The following is a 19,288-nucleotide window of genomic DNA, read 5'->3' as shown; positions in this document are numbered from 1 at the left end:
GAGAAAAGCGTTGGAGTTTGAATTGAAAGGCAAGAGGAAGCGAGGACGACAAAAGAAGACGTGGAAGATGCAAGTGGAGAAGGAGAGCAAGAGTGTTGGATTGGAGAAAAAGGATGCCATGAATCAAGCGAGATGGAGAGTGGGATGGAGAGAGATTGCTGCCAAAGTTGGGTGAATCCGGCCACCACTGTCTATGGGGATAAACCCGGATCAAAATTGGATTGATGATGATGATGATGATGATGATGATGATGAACTAGAAATACAATCCCTAAGATACAGTCATTTGCACCTCTGCTAACCTAAGATTTCAAACTTTTACAGGGGACCCCTGTCCTTGGACCCGCCTAGAGCCTTGGCCCTATGGCAGGGGTTTCAATAAGGGTCAGTGGCCAGCAAAATTCGTCAGCTATTGCATGTGAACTTGCCACCTACTTTTCCTTGGAAATTACCCCATGTTTGTGAATAACGCAAAAAACATTTGAATAGAACACGAGCCTTGTATCAGGAACGCCCATGTCAAAGGCGCTGATAAAGAACAGAGCACAAACATTTTTGAAACAGCAGTCCTGTATTCCAGTACTTGGTGTAAGCTACCTGATTTGCTGACTACATTTGAAGCATGACAAAATGACATCTGCAAAATGTGCTATAAATCACGTCAGATGATATTCATTGCATGCAGCTTTACAGAATGCAGAGGAGCCTTAAAGGGGGCTATGCCACACTATTTTAATGACTTTTCAAAACCCAAAATATGAATTTCAAACATTTAAAGTATTCAATAACATCTACTCTCTTTGAATAAAAAAAAAAGCCAAAATTTAATATTAATGTTGTGTTCAAATACACTTATTCTTGCTCCAGAATGCAGGAAATGTACTTTAAGAGACCCAAATTTCAAAATTCTCCCAGGGGAGGATGCCCCTAGACCCACCGACAAGGTTGTGCCTTTGTCCCTTGGAAAGTGTGCCAACAGTACATGTTGTCTATGCTTCACCTACTCCTCAGATTTTGCCGACTACTGAAATTCTTATTGAAAACCCTGCTATGGGCCCTGTAACCAGCCCTTTGGGCTGAGTTATCAGCCGCTTGTTATTGAAATTTTGCCATCTGTTGGAAAATCCACTGAGAACCCTGATGGAGGTGGGGGGACGGGAGGAGGTTTAGAAGTCTATGGTTTAACAACCGCTACATCCTCTAAAATCTTTATGTCCTCATTAATCATTGAAGTACACGTAAATGGAGTAAGGAAATTGACATTGTTGTGCTAAGAGTATAAGCAATTTTAAAGCATTGAACTGGGAAGTGTTTTTTGAAGGTTTAAAAACGTTAGAAAATTTGGATGATTTTATTTGCAACCGGTATCTTATTATTTAAGGAATTAATTTCATGGACATCTTGAACCCTTTAATGAAATCAAATTAAACACAGAATAAAGCCTGCAACAGCAGGCATTTTTAGCCAGACATGCTTATTGTTTTTTTTGATGTTCCTTGTGTCTTGCTCAGCAGCCATATTTTTGTAACGTACCGGTAGTTGTTATAGCCATTAAACCATTGCAGTGCAGCTACAGCCGTCTTGCCTAGTCATTACTGTCGCCAATCTTTATTAATTTTGATATCATTTTTAAAGGATCAGGAAGGTACCTAAATTCTTCATCAGTATCTCTTAAATCACACAACAGTCAATTTGTCCCTGGTGCACAAGGTAGGTACAAGTACGTTGTAGTATGTTGGGCTAAAAATCACCTTGGGCTTTTTAGGCATACACGTATGCTGGATCCTGAACTGGCAGATAACTTCTGCTAGGTTCCATTGACCTTATTAACTTAAATACGTAGATGGTGATAGTGCGGATGACAATAAACGATTATTGGATGAGGTTTAGCATGATATCATGGATTATCAAAACCGAGGTCTGTGTTATCTGCTGAAGCCGAAGGCTGAGGCAGATAACACAGACACGAGGTTTTGATAATTCATGATATCATGCGAAAACCAAATTCAATAATTGTTTTATTATACATTTTTTAAACAATTGGCGAAAGAAGACATTCATCTGTTGAAAGGGGCTTAGTAACCAGGCAGACGTTGAACTTGACATGATAAATGCAATATCTACAGCAGATATTGCGTTCACAAGCTATTGTGAATTGATTGAATGCTCTCGACCAATCAGTTTTTTCATAGTGAGTCTGATGTATAATAATAATAATTACAACGTTATTATAACCGCAGTTTTTAAACTATTGTGAGTTCTTATATTTTTGAAAGGCGTGGACAATTTTCTTCAAAACCCCAAAATATAATCATCGTTATTAGTATTCTGCATGCTTCAATTTGATTTCAAAACCTTCCAATAAATTATTATCCATAACCTACATTTGGATTTTAATAGAAGTATGTTCTTGAGCTTTCATAACTTTTAATGGTTTTTTATGCTGTGCATACAGTGTAAAGTATTTCCTTATTTATTTTGCTAGATAATGGGTTTGCTGTGCCAGTTGCCCCACCAAGCTCACCAGACCCACAGTTAGCATTGATCTCATTTACACATTTTACTAAACTAGTAGTTCTTGGATTGTTGTGATCATTGCCTTCTTGGCATTTTTCTGTTTTTTGGTGATTTATAATAATAAATTATTATAAATTTTCCAATTCTTATTGATAAGTAATTTGAAATAACTCAAACTGGTAATATCAACAAAAGCACCTCTGAATGGTTTTACCCTAAAAACACTGTCAGAGGTCAGACAATACTTCTTGGCAAAGATCAGTAATTTTGCAGCCCAATGATAGTTAAACTCGCCCTTTACATGCGCAGAAACCTGGGGGAGACTGGTAGTGGGAACAAAAAGAAAGCGGGCAAATTGATTTGACTTGAGCTGACTGGATTTGTAGCATCTCAAAAACTCCACCAGTGCTGCATGTGAATCATTAAATGGAAATGCACGGGTTTTGTCTCAAAATCAAGGCAGAGCGTTGTTGTTTATAGGTTGTTAGCTTTGTAGCAGCTTATAATTGTTACAAATAAGACAAGCACAATGTGTGTGTATGCTGGTGAGATTCTGGTACTTCGAATTCAGACGTTTTTCAGGGCATAAGTTATAATCATTGTTTTTCACATGTTGATGCCTTTTCATTGACGTTTAAGTACATAAACACCGTCAATCGTGAACTCCTCTTTATAATCTTCGGTAAATTGGGCTGCCCTCAGAAGTTTATAACAATCATAAAGAAACTGTTTTCTGACGTTCATGCCAGGGTGATTGCTGATGGAGAACTAACCCGGGCCTTCGAATACAACTGTGTCGTCAAACAGGGATAGAAACTAGCACCGACTCTTTTCGGTATCAATGCTGCGGTTCTACACTGGCTCGCTTTCAAGAAAGTCAAACACACTTGTAACATCCAGATAAGATTCCGTTATGATGGCGAGCTTTTTGATCTTCGCAGACTTAAGGCGAAAACAAAAGTCCTCACTGAATTTATCAGGGAAGTACAATATTCTGATGATATTGCCGTATTCAGTGACACACCAGAAGGCCTACAATCGTTACTAACTTCCTATAACCAACTTGCTAAACGAATGGGGATGCGCATCAACACAACGAAGACGGAGACCATGCATGTGTATTGTCGATGCTGCTGATTTCTTTGTAGATGGCAAGAAATTGCCTAATGTCACTCGCTTCAGGTACCTAAAGGCAGCTACGTGACTAGTGATTGCTCAATGAACTCACATCTCATATGCAGTGTCATGTGCCGGCTACGGAAAAAGAGTTTTCGACTCTCATGACCTCACTGTTCCAACTAAATTTGCTGTATACAACCAGTACTTAGTGCCGCTTGTAATGTATGGTAGTGAAACATGGACTGTGTACCAACATCAAGTCAGAGAGCTCCGTACTTTACAGCAGCGCCATCTGCGTATCATTCTTAACATTAAATGGGACGATTTCGTTAGAAACGAAGAAGTTCTCAGGCGCGCTAATGTAGAAGATATTGAGATAAGGTTAGTTAGAAGTCGTCTTCGCTGGTTGGGCCAACTTTGTCGCATGGGTGATGACAGACCTGCCAGACAACTACCTTACTCTGAACTGGTAACTGGATCACACCCAGTCGGCCGTCCTCAACTTCGCTGTAAGGACACTTTGAAAACAACCCTAAAATGTGGCAACGTGCTGGACGTGTAGCAGCATTCCGCGCATGACAGAGGAAAGTTGAGAACTATTACGGAACGTGTCCCAAGATCATACTGAATTAAAAGGGTTGCGGCCTATCAAAGACAGAGGGAAGCCCGTAGAAGAAGAGAAATCAACTCTGGAAGAGAACTGTAATATTATACTTGTTTTGCGGGTCTCGGCGTGTAATAAATAATAACAATATATTTGGCTACTATCTATGGTTCAGGCCTTATTCTCCTTTAATAGTTTTTTTTTATAACTATTGCAGGTATGACTGGTATCAAAATGACAAGATTGTAACAATATCAGTATACACCAAGAAAAAGGTTTGATGATAATGAGTATTTATCGTTACAATAATATTGTAATGTCTTGGTCAAATTACAAATATAATTTGTAATCTGGCCATTCGCTGTCATCACCATTTTGAGCCTATATAGTTGTTCAGTAAAACTGAAGCATTTAAATACTTAATTTTTAAAGGATATTTACTTGTCCATTTGTGTACCTGTGAAACTAATCATGGAAATTTGACCTTTTAATTTTTTCTTACTGTTTGCAAAAATGTTGACCAGACTGTTATTTTATGGATTGTCATAGTCTCAGGGATTCTTAAACAATTGTTGTCTTGCAGGATCTAAGACTAGAAGATATCATCTTAGAATTGAAAGATGGGAAAGACTTCAATGCAATTTTCATTTTAGGAATAAAAAGCTTTCAAATTCATTTAGGTATGACAATTACATAATATTAATTCATACAATAGAAAGGCTATATACATGTGTAAACACCCGAAATTCTAGGCATTTTGTGTAACATCACACTACGCAGGCAGGCATTAGACAAAGTGGGAGCACAGCTGGCACAGTGGTGAGAGCACTCGCTTCCCACCAATATGGGCCAGGTTCAATTCCAAGACTTGGCATCATAATGTGGGTCCAGTTTGTTGGTCTCTTGTTGGGTGGTCTGCTCTGAGAGGTTTTCCTGCAGGTACTGCGATTCTCCCCTCTCCTCAGAAACCGATGTTTGATTTGATTTGCGTTAATTTGAGTTGATTTCAATTACATTGTCCCCAATTAGTACCCTGGCACTAGAATAATAGAGCGCCAAGGGAATCCAGTGCGTATTCCTATAGCAGCAATAGAACCAATTTCGTGGGCGTTGAAGTTGAGCTATGCTTAAGCCGAGATCGACCAGGAGCGAGTCATCGATGAGCTTAGTAGATGTGAAGTCCAGTGGAGTTTCAGCCCACCAGCCGCTCCATGATTTGAGGGAGGATGGGAGTCTCTGGTCAAGTCCACAAAGTGTGCAATGAAGGTGATCCTTTGGGATGTGCTTACTGTTGATGAAGTCTTTCTAACCGTAGTCAGTGAAGTCGAGTCACTTTAAAATTCTTGTCCGCTCGTGTATGGAGGTAGCAGTGCATCCCCAACCCATCTCAGTGCTCTAACACCAAACCACTACCTGCATGGACGTGCTAGTGATAATATCGCACGAGGCGTGTTCGTCCAGCGAGACATGTCGCTTCGACGTCGATAGCGCCACAGTCAATTCCTAGTTGATCAATTTTGGCGCCGCTGGAGGAGAGAGTACGTTCTTCAATTGGTTGAACGTAGTAAGTGGCGTAGCATACAACGCAACCTTTGCTGCGGAGATCTCGTCCTTGTCGTAGGTAATAATGCACCCAGAGGACAGTGACGTCTACGAGTCGTGGCCCCTGTTGCTAGTGCGGACGTCCTCATCCATTCCGCGGAAGTCCTCACAAAGTTAAGAACATGTGTCCGTCCCGTTGGAAAGCTGGCCTTACTGGAGGCGCATCATGAAGAAAATGGGTAACGTTTTCCCCCGGTTCACGTCATGGGCGGGGATGTTTTGGGCATTTTTTCTTAAAGCTATTGACATATTTAGAGTCTCTTGTTCATTCCTTATAAAGTTTTGTTTGACAATCGCGCGAGAATTAAGACCTGCATCATGTAAGGACTGGACACCAGTTAATTTGAATTAGGCAATGATGTGAAAACGGGAGGATGGCGTGGACAAAAAGACGTAGATTTTTTTCAAGCTATTCAGTCGCCGGAATATTTAGTTGAAGCTATTTTAGGTCGTTTCTATTAAAGCAGAGAAGTTATCATTACATTGTTGTCTCCATTACATTGTTTGGTTTAAGCCCAGAAGTTGCCATTACAACTTAAATAAAGTTCATCATCATTATCACAGAAAGTGTATGCCAAAATGGCACCACAGTTCCTGACCTGTGTGGAAAAACTGAAAGCAAAGGAATAACAATATTGTAATCGTGTTGTAAGAGTGGAACTGACTATTTTTGGAACTGGATATTGAACTCTATTTTATGTAAAATTATTATATAATTATTTTCTTTTCTTGGTCTTTTTTGTGAGGGTAATAATGTATTTGCATTTGAAACCATTGATCAACTCTTTTTGTTAACGGAAATGAGAAGAAATACTGTATGTGTTTTCCCAAGGATTATTACACCTTCCTGTGAAATTTCATTAGCAGATACCAATAAACTAATTTGCATTCACTTTCAACACACATTTATATACGCGACTACAAAACTAGTTTCGTCCACAAGATCTCGACAGTTGGTTGCCATATTTGTTTTGCATATGAAACTACTTCATGTAACAATGCATGAAAACACGTAACGAAATAATAAAACACTTAACAATTGTTAAATGAATGTAACAATTGCTAAGTGTTAACTATGGTATCATATGTTTTGTTTTATTATTTCGTTACGTGTTTTCATGCATTGTTACATGAAGTAGTTTCATATGCAAAACAAATATGACGACTAACTGAAGAGATCTTGTGAACGAAACTAGTTTTGTAGTCGCTTATATAAATGTGTGTTGAAAGTGAATGCAAATTAGGTTACTTTCTAGTCATATATACTATTACACCTTTATGTTTGCTGTATCGGTTAGACAGCAAAACTATCCCTCTCAGGACCAACACTTTACTGGGAAATCATATTTATCTTTCTCTTATGCAACTAATGCTTTTTTTAAATCAAATATTTGTTGTTGCAGTACTCAGTAATGTCGTTACTTGTCAACAAGGTGTGTACAATGAAAAGGCTGCTACAAATATCGTTATTATAGGGTTGTATTTACTGTAAACCATTGGACGTGAACTTTTTTTACTGTTTTGATTATTCCAATACATTGTGGTCAATTTTGCTGGAATAAAGGGTGCTGCATGTTGCAAGCAAAAGGTCGAGGCAACAAGTGCAGTTGACTGCAATACAGTGACGAGGCGGATTCAAATGAATTTGCAAAGCACGTATGTTAAATATAACTCTCTCCTTAAAAAAGGATTTAACACGGTTCCGTATATGGCACAACCTTGACTGTGGTATCATTGAAAACTAGACAATTAAGCGATTTCAGTTATAGATGTTTGAAACCTGTATCTTGAAAGGATCGAGTTTTATAAGCGACAGAATTGAGTAAACATTGGCAATTCGTAGACTACAATCAACAAGTAATATATCGCTGACTTGGTTAACGCGTTCTTGACTTTCTTCGCGGGGATTAAAATCTGACGACTTAATTCTTAGATATTCATAAATTAGACAGATATCAGACATGAAAGGAAACTTGAACAGACAGTGCGATAAAAATCTATGAACAAGTGGTATCGCATGGAAGTCAATTTGCAAAGCACGCATGTTAAATATACCTGCATCTTTCAAAATTATTAAACTTGGTTTCGTACATTGGACAGTGTTGAAATTGGTGTCACTGTAAACAACACAGTTAAGCGATTTGAATGATATATCTTTGCATCTTGTATCTTGAAAGTTACGAGTTTTATAGGCGACAGAATTTTGTACACAATGAAATATCGCGGACTACAGTCACCAAGTAAAATATTCCTGACTTGGTCAACGCGTTCTCGATTTTCTGAGCGGACTTAAACTATGGTGACTTAATTCTATGACATTCATAAATTAGACGGCTAACGCTTTCAAACAGTACCACACGTGACAGGGAAATTTTAATTGAGCGCACGATAAAAATTTTTAAAACCGTAAGATAGGATTGAAGTCAATTTGCAACGCAGGCGTAAAATATAGCTCCCTCTTACAAATTATTTCACACGGTTTCCTACATTAGACAAACGTAAAATTGGTATCAGAGTGAATTATACAGTTAACCGATTTCCATGATATATGATTGCAAACTGTATCTTGACGGGGACGAGTTTTGTAAGCGACAGAATTTTGTAGACGATGAGAAAGTGCGCACTAAAATGGACAAGTAACGCAATGCAACCAAAGTAAACATATCTGCGTCTGACAAAATTATTTAACACGGTTTGATAGATTGGAAATTCTTCAAATTGGTATCATTGTAAACTAGACAGTTAAGCAATTCCAAGGATGTATGTTTGAAACCTGTATCTTGCAGACAATGAATTTTATCAGGCCATGAAACTCAATTTTGAAAACGGAGAATGACATCGTACAAAAATTTGCTGCACTTTATCCACGAAACTTCCACGTAACGCGCGCGGTAACATTATCCGCGAGAAAATTGATATCATCTAAAAATAACCTAAGAGGGATTACGATGGGAATAGGGCCAGTAGGAGGGATTACTTCTCTTACCTTTATAATCTCTTGGTTTTGCGCAATTCCAGAAGTAACTGTACGTTCTTTGGTATACGAAATCAGATTAGAAGATCTGAGTACAATGTGTATTTTGCACTACGTTATCCGTTGTCATAAATGTGTCAGCAAGAGATTTTTTTTTTGTTCGGTGGTTGGAACATTGAGCACCCAGACAGGTGGTGGTTACACAGGACACCAAAGTCTTACAGAAGTTTCCAGCCCTTTGATACTTGTTCAAAGTTAGGCAATGACATGCTGGGTTTGTTCTTAATTAGCGCTAATCCTGTTAATATTTTTGTTGTTTCCACAGTGCGCATGTCTGGAGCCACTGGAAAAGCAGACGTTCTTTTAACGAAAGAAACCTCCGGAGTGAAATGGACAGACTTGGGACAGGGGTTACTTGGCAATAATTCACTCAAGTTGCATAAAGATAGAGGTAGGGTGTTTTTAAAGATATTGATCACAATCTATGGAAAGCCAGACCAGGGATAGATCTAGGGTTTTAGAGCCTTTAGCCAATAGATTTAGCCATTTTGAAATTCAGCCACTGACCAATAGCCGAGCGTCTTTACTGTTATGTGCCGTCACGGCAAACTTGTGATCTGTGCTCGTCTGATGTTTAACAATATCATCCTTTTTTGGAAAAAGAGCCGATTTACCTTTTGGTAAAAACATTCTCCCTCCCTGCATCGATGCAGTAGTCACAAAATAAAGTGTTTCTGTTCGAGTCATGACAAAGCCAGGGAAATTCCTTAAACCATTCCCGCTTCAGCTTCCGTTTTACCGGAGCTGTCTTACTGTCCTTGTTACTTCCTTGGACTTGACTGGTTTCCGAGTCGGTTGGTTTCGAATCAGACGAGTCGGGAGACTTTCCCGACTCGGCTGGTTTAAAAAAGGCCAGAAGTTTTGGCTGCTTTGCACTGTTTGCGGCCATGCGGTTTAATGAAAATCTCGCAAACTTTCGTAAAACAGCGGGCATCAATACAATAAAACAGCAACACTGATTGGCTGGCTTTAGTACATGACTATGGAGTGAATCAACTAATACACCAATGAAATGATTTGTCTTAACATCATAGTCGACTATCTGTTTGTATACATTCAAACAAGAAGCGAAATAATTCGAACCGTCTGCTTACAGTCAGTAAGGTTTGAACTCTTAATTTATTACTTTTTGCCAAAAATGCTAGTCAAATTACATTTTTATTCGCCATATTGGAGGACTAGTAGTCATATGCCTTCTCCACCCCTCCCCTCTTACAATGTTGATTTGAAATCCGGAAACATTCTGAAAAGCTGCAGTTGGCGTGAACATTTCTTTGGGTTGGGGGAGGGGGGCACTTGAAAGGCCGCCATGAGAAGAATTTAAATAAAAGAGAAGCTTTACTTCAAAATGACGTGGTTTTTGCGTGCATTGTTGAAGGTATCCCAAGAATATTTCGTCACGATGTACCCAGCAAAGCAGGCGCTTAACAAGAGAAATCATGAAAATTAAAATTTTCAGAAAACTTGCGCACGTGAGGTCGTTTTAGCAGTTTGGGACTTTGTTGAGGAAATCGTGTGTGGTGAACCGTGATTTCTTGTTTGTAATGTTTAATACGTATATATTTATTCTTTTTCCTTTTTATTGAACAGAGTCAAGATTGTGGGATTGCAGAGTGGTTTCAGTAGAAGCCGTTACGCACAACTGTAAGCTGTTTTGTTGTGAACTGCCTGATGGGATTGTTATGAGAGTTCCAATTGGACACCATATACACTTACATAGGGATGTTGAAGGTTAGTAGAAATGGACGAAGTCTATTTGGCGGTGTAATACATGTAACTTATCATGACATATTTCCCTATTCGATCGCTCATCGTGACAGCGCAAGGAACAGTGCTATGTCCAGGAAAGACCGCATATGAGCTAAAGAAAAACGTTATTTTGAGTAGTATTAGTAGTAGCAGATAACTAAATTATTTCGGAAATAGTATGTTTATTTATATCCCCGCTTGGGATTCATTAAACAACTGAAATATTGTTCTCCAAAAGAACACGTATTCCGGAAATGGAATGGCCATGAAAATTGCGGTTTACCAATGTATTTCCCAAAATTCTCGTTTGCATGTTAAGATTTTTATCATTGCAGTTATCACCAACACATAAGAAGTAGGTGAAAAGTTTAGCTTGAGCGAGTTACATGTATGAATCCATGACGTCGGCGATATCGGTGCAGCACAGTCCCAGCCCTACCGATTGAGCTATTAAGCCAACTCGGAGCTAGTTTGTGAGTTGTAATAAACCCGTGGAGGATGTAGACATTTAAGAGACTTCATTTATGTCTTTCCTATATATTCGTTCTTCAAAGTTCTCCATTATTTCTACATAAAATTAACAGAGATTACTCAACGTGATTCAAAGACATGTAAGGGTGAATGACTGGGAAACCTGAAACAAACCTTAAAGTCACATGCCATTGCTACTTTAAGATGATAACAGATTACTTATTGTTTCTTTGTCAGGCATGAAGATAAGCCGACCTTATACTGTCGTTCTACCTTCACTAAGAATCAGTGTGGATGAAAGAGAACACGATGGCCGGTGCTTTTATCTGATGATCAAGATCTACCCTGATGGAACTCTTACGCCCACCTTATCTGCAATAGACGTAGGTTAGTTTAGTACAGTTTTTTTCTGCTCAGGCCATATGTAGGGCGTTTTTCTGAAGCAGGCGTTCCGTGGTCTGATTGGCATTCTTATATACTGCTTTAATGATTTTTAATGATTGAATCTGTATCATATTTGAAAGAGGTCTTTGCTGTTTCACGTGATCAGTTGTCTGTTTCTCGAAAAAGAATTTGGCTGAGTAAGTAAATCATAATACAGTGCTGATTTATCAAAGAAGACGATCCTGTGCTAATTTCTGTTTTGCCTTTATTTAGCACTTTTGACTTCATTACAATGTAAGCTGTTTTGTCCGCGTAAAAGTGCTTTTCGTTTTTCCCAGTGATTCTCGACAAAAGACATGCGGGTAAAATAATTGATCTGTATTTTGCAGGGGACATTCTTCAAATAAGCGATTATTCTGGAGATTTTAAGGAATCCCGGCTTATTGAAGCGAGAGACATAATTCTCATTGCTGGAGGAACAGGTTTGTAGGCAAGCAATTCAGCCTTAAGAGAAAGTAAACAAAATGATACAGCCAATTTACTGTATGCTTATTCGATCAGGTTGAAAAAGGTGGGTGGTCGATCGATGGATCAATCAATCCACCGTCAATTGATTTAACCAATCATTCACCATCGTTCTACGTCAGTCAATCAGTCAGCCGGCCAGTCAAGCCTGGTTTCATTAGCGACTCAAGCACAAGAGCGCTTAAAGCTAATCAATTAATTAGTCCGCCAGCTGCAGTCGAACTTGTGGTCCAGGAACATCTTTGGAACTGAGGCTTAAGGGCTGATTTGCGATGCAAGCATGAGCAAGAGCAACACGCAAACCGTGCAGCATTTTCATCATGGGTATCTTATGTTTGAGTGAAGCCGGGCTTGACCACAAATTTATACGCCTGTGTATGTTGCTTGTGAATGCGCTTGTGCAGTGGGTATAAACCAAAGAACAACCGATTAGGCAACATCCAGTTGCAGGCATATGTGGCATAAACATTGATATCAGCAGCAGTTGAGTTCCGCTCGTAGGATCTTACTCTTGACACAAAGAACGTCTTTGTATTTACATTATATTGTTAAAGGAAATCTATGGGGGAAGAAAGACTCCTCGACAATCCTGCTGTTTGAATTCTTTAGTTGGCGTTCTCGGGTCCATCTTTACAGATCTCGCTCAACTATTCTTGCTCCGATACTATTTGTGAGATATACAGTCCTTTTTATATGTTTTTAGTCTGACTGATCAATAAAGTGCCAATCACAAGTCAAAATGACGCCTGCCAGACGCACTACGCCTGCGCTTGATTACATTAATTAAACAATATACAAGAGAAGAAAAGGGCGAGTATAAGCCCTGTCTTTTCCACGAATTTATCTGGCATACGTGTTCCAGGAAGATCAGAACAATAATACGATTATGTGTGCTATTTTTGATTGCTTTGAAATATTAGAATATAGATTAAAAAACACTTGTTGAGAACTCAAAAGAGACCGCTGTTGTCATGAATCCGATCTGGAACTGCGAGAGCAAGTCAAAAAGGGAAGAGGAGAAATGAAAATAAGTTGGTTCCAAAAATATAGTAAAAGAGCTCGCTTGGATAAAAACACCACTGAGTGAAACACAAATAACCGTTAGTGGTACCAAAAACCAATTTAAAACATTTCTAATGAAAAACTTAGTTTGCCTAGCGTACCAAACACCTTTCTCGAACACCTGTTCCAAACCAAATTCATGACCTTATGAGAAGACACATTCTGATTGCAACTACCAAAGAACAAACAGAGCCTTGTTAGGAGCTAGTTTCTTCTAAAGGCCTGGGCAAACGCTCGCAACATTTCAACGCAACATCTTGCAGCATTGTTGGGCACAACATGTTGCTTTCGTTTGGCCACCCTGTTGCGATATGTTGCGTGCGTTTGGCCAGTCCATTCAACATATGTCGCAACATCATGCAACAGTGTTGCAAGATGTTGCGTTGAAATGTTGCAAGCGTTTGGCCAGGCCTTAAGAGTCAATTAGCAATGTTGCTTTAAAACTGGCAGGAAAAGTGAAATGAAAACACTAACCTATTCAAAAGAACGTAACACTAAAAGGACCACAACTTGTGAGGCGAAGCAATTTGCTTAAATGATTTTATCTATAATCGTCGTTATCCAGCAAGGCATTTAGAATTCAATGAAATAATCGTAGCTACATTTTTTATCGTTTAACAATGTGTACGTATGTACATAGAGGGCCAGAATTAATCCTGGAACTTCCATATAAAAAGGAAGGGGGTGCTTGTCGTACTTTTAGGGGTTAAAAAAGCGGTTTTGGTACCTCTTAGGGTGTTCAGTCTCAAAAGGTCCACAGCGGGAGCTTTGGCGGTACTCTTTTGAGCCGAAAAATTATGACAGGAGACATTTGACAATTAACTAATTTTTAATTTTGTCCAATTAAAACCGGCCATGAATTGGTACCCCTTAGGGGTGAAAAAAATTCATTCCACGCCCAGATGACTTCATCTTGGTACCTCTTAGGGTTTCTTTTCAAAATTTCCAACGAGTGCCCCCGTCCTTTTCATATGGGAGTTTCGTTAGCAACAGTCCCGTTAGCGAGCTAAAAGTGTTCCTTTATTGCCAACAACTGAGGATTTAGAGGATAGAGGATAAAAAAGAACTGAAACTTGGTCATTTTTCTACGATTCATTTGAAATTTTGTTAGGGATGACAGAAGTGTGTGAACTAAATCAAGCTAAATTATTGCTTTTACGTGGCTTTGACCCAAAATTATGACATTAGTGAGTACTCCCTTCAGCTGAAATCATTTCTTTCAAAAAATTCTTTCCAGGATTGACACCAATGATAAGACTTATTCGGCGTGCAGTATTGGAAAGCTCATCGACAGAAACGTAAGCAATTGCATGAAATTTATTTCCTTTCTCGTTTAACGTTTCAAAAATTTAAAACTAATTTCGCAATGATTATATCATTGAATATTAACATTGTTCTTCCAGGTCAGTAAAGCTCTTGTTTGCTAACAATCAGGAGAAAGATATTCTATGGAAACAGCAGTTAAATGAAATGGTTGAAACGGCAAGTCAAAGGTGAGACTCCTCTACTTTTAACCACATAAATGGTGGTAAAACAAAAAAGAAAAGTTCAAACAACTGTCTGAAATTTTAAGCCGTTTAAATGTTTCGGACCAAAATGCCCTGGAGACCTGAATTTACTCCAACCTAGAGAGATTTATTAGAGATACTATATGCTCTTCAAGTGGACAGTGCTTTGGAATATGGCTGGCTGTATATTAGCCAATCTCATACAACCTGAGAGATGTAAATGTTCTTGGCAATGAAGTATCTTATTTCTCAACTAACCATTGCTTCAATCTTTAGCGCGCGAACATAGAGTTGTGATGTAAGCAGAATTGTTATATAGCTGGAGTTTTTCCCGCTACAGCGCGCCCATTTATTGGCTAGTTGATGGTCACATGACATTTCACAATGAAACTGTTTACCGCCAAATGCCATGAGCGGGCAACAGTGCGAAAACTATGACGTCAAACGGGGAACACTTCACTGTTACCCGCGAAATGTTGACCGCTGTTGCACGTGATAAGAGCGTGCAGTTGAAGGTGGCCTTATGTTGTCGCTGGAATCTGAGCGCTTTTTTCAAAATGTTTGACCCATTTGTTTTGCAATATAACAAATCACTTAATGACTGGTCCCTCGGGAAACAGTTAAGTCCCTCGGGAAACAGTTAAGGCGCAGCCGAGGGAAACATTGAGATTCTCGGGAAACAAAATGAACTGTTTCCCTCGGGACCAGTCATTAAGTGTTTAATATTGTAGTGCTCGAGAGAAGCGGAAGTAGCCAAGAGCCACTGTAACCTAACTTCTTGAGTTGTACCAATTGCTACATCATTCTATATATGCACAGCTAACAGCATGAGCCCATTGCTTTCTATGATTATTGAGATTACATAAAATGTTGTAAAAGGTGTTTTTAGCTCTTGACTACATGAATATATATATATATTTTTTTTTTCCTCAGATTTCAAGTCTATTACACAGTGTCCCAACCCACTCCCGAGTGGGATGGTTATGAAGGCCGTGTTTCTTTGGAAATGCTGTTAGAAATTTTACCCCCTCCCCCTAGTGCCGGCCACGAACGCGAATTGTTGATTTGTATATGTGGTCCTGATCCCTTTACCCATCACATCGTAAGGTGAGAGAACATCATTTACGAGTTTTCCATGATAATGACAATAATTACTTCTGAATCATTAATGCGTTGAACTTCTATGGCCAAGTGCTCTATTACAGTTAGAATCGGGGAGACGGCAAATCAAGGCAAGTTATAGGAAATTTAGTAGTTAACGAGTTGATAAAGAGAGGATATTACATGGTGGTGAGAAGAATAACATAAATTTGATGTTTGAATGGCAGGAACAAGATACTGTTCTTGCCACGAGAACAAGCTACCGTTTTTTTTTTATATGAACAATAAATATACATGGTAGGATTGAAAAGCAGGCGTTAATGCAAATACTGGGTATAAATACAAACCAAAAAGGCGGAAATCGTGACGTCGTTGCTAAATATGACTAGTTGTGTTACATACGAAAAATACGCCCGGATGTAGTGGTCGTATTGATTCTACGAGTATTTAGTTCCCAGTAAAACACTCGTCCATATAATAAGGTTAAATGAACCACTGCGAGAAAGCTTTTGTTAGCATTCTTCCATTGTTTCATTTACCGTTTTCAGCTCGTTGGATAAAACCACTTGCCCTTGCTTCACTCCCAGCCAACGCAGCACCACAGTTTCTTCAGAACGCAACTTATTCATTCTTCCAGTCAAAGTAAAGCAGATAGAACCAAATGTTGTTTTTTTTGAAAAGATAGGAAAACGGCAGGGCTCGCAGAAAGACGCCTTAGAGCAGAGTACAGAGTCAACGAAGTCCACCCACATAAGTTGTCGAGGCCAGAAGTCGATCCCGAGAACGCATTTTGAAATGAATGAATTTGGGGGGAAGGGAGGAGTCAAGGGAATTACTGAAAACTGCAAACAAAAATGACATGTAAAACCACAATAGATATCGTTAGAGTCCGCAAATTTTAGCAGAGCGTATTTAGTTTAAAACGACCAAATCTGGAAAGCGTTAAAGCGGTATTACCGAAAGCGCAAAGCAAAGAGAAATCGCAAATCTTGATAGCAAATCCTTTCATCCACAGGTCTTAGGCGCTTTTTTTTTTCAAAAAAGCGACCCAAGTAATGGGCAATTTCTTTCATCTGAATTTGTTAGTGACACAATAATTTCTTCTCGTATTGACCATCACTCAAATATTTACGAGGGCGCGCTTTGAAATGGAACCAGTGGTTGTTGAAAGGGAACAATTTCTCTTGCGTCCAACATTAAACTTGGTGTTCTTTTTATTTTCAGCACGCTTAAAGATCTTAGTTATGCAGAAAACATGATCCATGCATTTCTGGGTTGATCACTGGTTTACCTCAAGGAAGGGTTGTAATAGCGCTGTCTTTGAGTCAATGCGTTTCTTCGTTGGACTTGGTTGGTGCTTATCTCAATCAGGAGCAACTCTCTTGTCAACATTTGTGGTCTTAAACAGTTTGGGAAGGTGATACCAACTTCGCGAAAAATAGGACGTAAATGAAGTCAAATGGGCGAGAAGTTAGAGCAAAAGGCGCTATTATTTTGCACTGTAGGACAGTATGTTTGCAATGTTATCAAGCCACAGAGAGCAAGGAGCATGGAGCAAGGAGCATGGAGCAAGGATGGCGCAGTCTGTTAGTGCGCGGCCTTGATGCAAGAGGTCCTGAGTTCGATTCCCCGATCTCGCATCCTTGTTTCGACTCCTTTCCTTTCCGTGTAGCTAAGTAGCTTTAAATACCCGTAAAACGGAGCACTGATGGAGAGGGGGGAGTAAAATGAGCGCACTGTCGACCTCAAGTTTGTCAGTTGAATTACTTTTACGAGTTATCGACGTTAAATATGGTTACTTTACTTTACTTTTTTTACTTTATTCCTATTCGACGGTTCCTTTTTTTCTTATTCTGGTAAAAATAATGATAATGAACTTTATTTAAGAGTCAAGACTTGTTGAGCTGAGACACTAATTGGGGACACTGCATGTACATAGAAATCAAATCGAGCATTGGTTTTTGAGGTGAGCGGAAGTGACCGGATTGCCAGGCCAGAGGAGAACCTCTTGGAGCAGAGTAGAGAACCAACCCTGGTGTGACGTCAAGTCTTGGAATCGAACCAGGGCCACACTGGTGGGAGCCCTGCTCCCTATCGTGGGCTAGTGAGGATGCGTCTTTACTGCCGTTTGGTAGGCAACACCCCAAATTCTATTTATTCTATTATTTCTTCTATATGGAGGCGCAGAAACAAACTTCAGCTGCTTTTAGTGAGAATGCGTCTTTACTGTCGTTTGGCAGGCAACACACCAAATTCTATTTATTCTGTTGTTTCTTTTATATGGAGGCGGAAGAACAAACTTCAACTACTTTCCAAATACCAATTGCTTGCCGCTCCCTTACTATATCGCTGTCACGGCACTTAGTTAAGACCAAGTGACATTTTTTTTAGACCGGAGTTTCTAAATAGGTTACGGACCACAGAAAAGACTTTTCCCAAGGGTAATAATTTGTTGTTGAAGTCTTCGGTTTCACGGTAAATCTATCTAAAACAAGTCGCGGACCGAAAGAAAGTATTCACTTTGGATGTTAACAGTTAGCTTGTCGGTTATTTCCAAAAAAAGTGATGCTATTGAAAGAACAGAATGGAATTTGGAAATCTACAGTTGTGCACCCTGATTTTCTTTGTGATTAGCCAGACTAGGTGGTCACCCACCCCAAGTCGAAAACCCAGGTAAACAGGGCTTAACTTAAGTGAAAAGCACAAGCACATGATGAGTTACCATATGAGGCTAGGATGAAAATAAACCGGCCGCTCCGACGTCCCCGTACAAACTTGAGCTGAGAAAACACGGTGAAAAATGTGTTTAAAATCTACGCTCCTGTTTGTTGGCTCCTGCTGATACCAAATATCCAGTTAAAGATATCCTTCACAAGTGCAAAAATACTTTATTACATGCGGGCAATGCAGGAGATGAGTCGATAGTTCTAGTCCAGCAGTCAGGTGCTCAAGTAAATGCAGTGCAAATATTAACTGCAGACGTGAAATGAGGGTATGAATGGTCACTGCATAAGAGTAGGCAAGGAATGCTTATTTACGCCATCCCCTTGAGGGAGACTTGCGTACTTATGAAAGAGGCGGGTAAATTTTGGGATTTTGGTATCACTTGCATTTCTTGGCAAAACGCCACCATATGTAGCTCAATAAGGCTGGAAAGGTCCTTTTTTCCAATACGTGTTTCAAAAGCGGTTTATGAGGCTTGGGCCCAGTCCTTGTTACACAGTTTAGACCGTAAAATATGGTTCGAAGTCGCTAAAAAGAGTGTTTGCCGTGGTGTACTGTGTTGAACCTGGGGATGAGGAAGTCTGAGTTCCGAAGATTTTAGCTAACGAAAGAAAGACTAACCGTTTTGAAATACGTGCTCAGATCTTAATACCTTAAATCCGCTGTAAAAAAACTATGTTGCCTTCTAGCTGCCTTTTATGGTTGCCGAAATGTAGCAAAATTCGACAGGGCTTATATACGTTCAATATATCATACATATTAGAAATAAAACCGCTATAGATTCGTTTTTGTGGCATATATATTTGATACACATGTAGCAAAATTCAACAAATTCTTTTAAGTATTTGCTGAATTATTTCCTTCAATATCTATTCGATAAGTCACTAC

The 19,288-nt window shown here is 39.3% G+C and overlaps 2 protein-coding genes across 2 annotated transcripts in view; both read left to right on the top strand.

Moving 5' to 3' along the window:
* The window catches only part of LOC138036706 (uncharacterized), a 444-nt gene extending 269 nt beyond the window's left edge, over positions 1 to 175 (top strand). Inside the window, exon 1 of the mRNA XM_068882817.1 lies at positions 1 to 175. This exon is cut by the window's left edge and continues 269 nt beyond it. Coding sequence (XP_068738918.1) covers positions 1 to 175 — 175 coding nt within the window.
* An 18-nt stretch (positions 176 to 193) lies between these two features.
* Positions 194 to 19,087, top strand: LOC138036705 (cytochrome b5 reductase 4-like). Its single transcript, XM_068882816.1, has 15 exons — positions 194 to 281; positions 868 to 978; positions 1,636 to 1,710; positions 2,486 to 2,534; positions 4,458 to 4,515; positions 4,824 to 4,920; positions 7,246 to 7,275; positions 9,142 to 9,267; positions 10,467 to 10,607; positions 11,334 to 11,483; positions 11,870 to 11,962; positions 14,305 to 14,365; positions 14,471 to 14,560; positions 15,509 to 15,682; positions 16,901 to 19,087. The coding sequence occupies exons 1-15, from the start codon at positions 194 to 196 to the stop codon at positions 16,953 to 16,955; spliced, it is 1,398 nt and encodes a 465-aa protein (XP_068738917.1). The 3' UTR covers positions 16,956 to 19,087.
* Positions 19,088 to 19,288: the final 201 nt, after the last annotated feature.

Source organism: Montipora capricornis, unplaced genomic scaffold (assembly GCF_036669925.1).
Source record: "Montipora capricornis isolate CH-2021 unplaced genomic scaffold, ASM3666992v2 scaffold_496, whole genome shotgun sequence".
NCBI classification, from domain to species: domain Eukaryota; kingdom Metazoa; phylum Cnidaria; class Anthozoa; order Scleractinia; family Acroporidae; genus Montipora; species Montipora capricornis.
The sequence above is the reverse complement of the archived record's forward strand: the minus strand, read 5'-3'. Positions and strand labels throughout refer to the sequence as shown.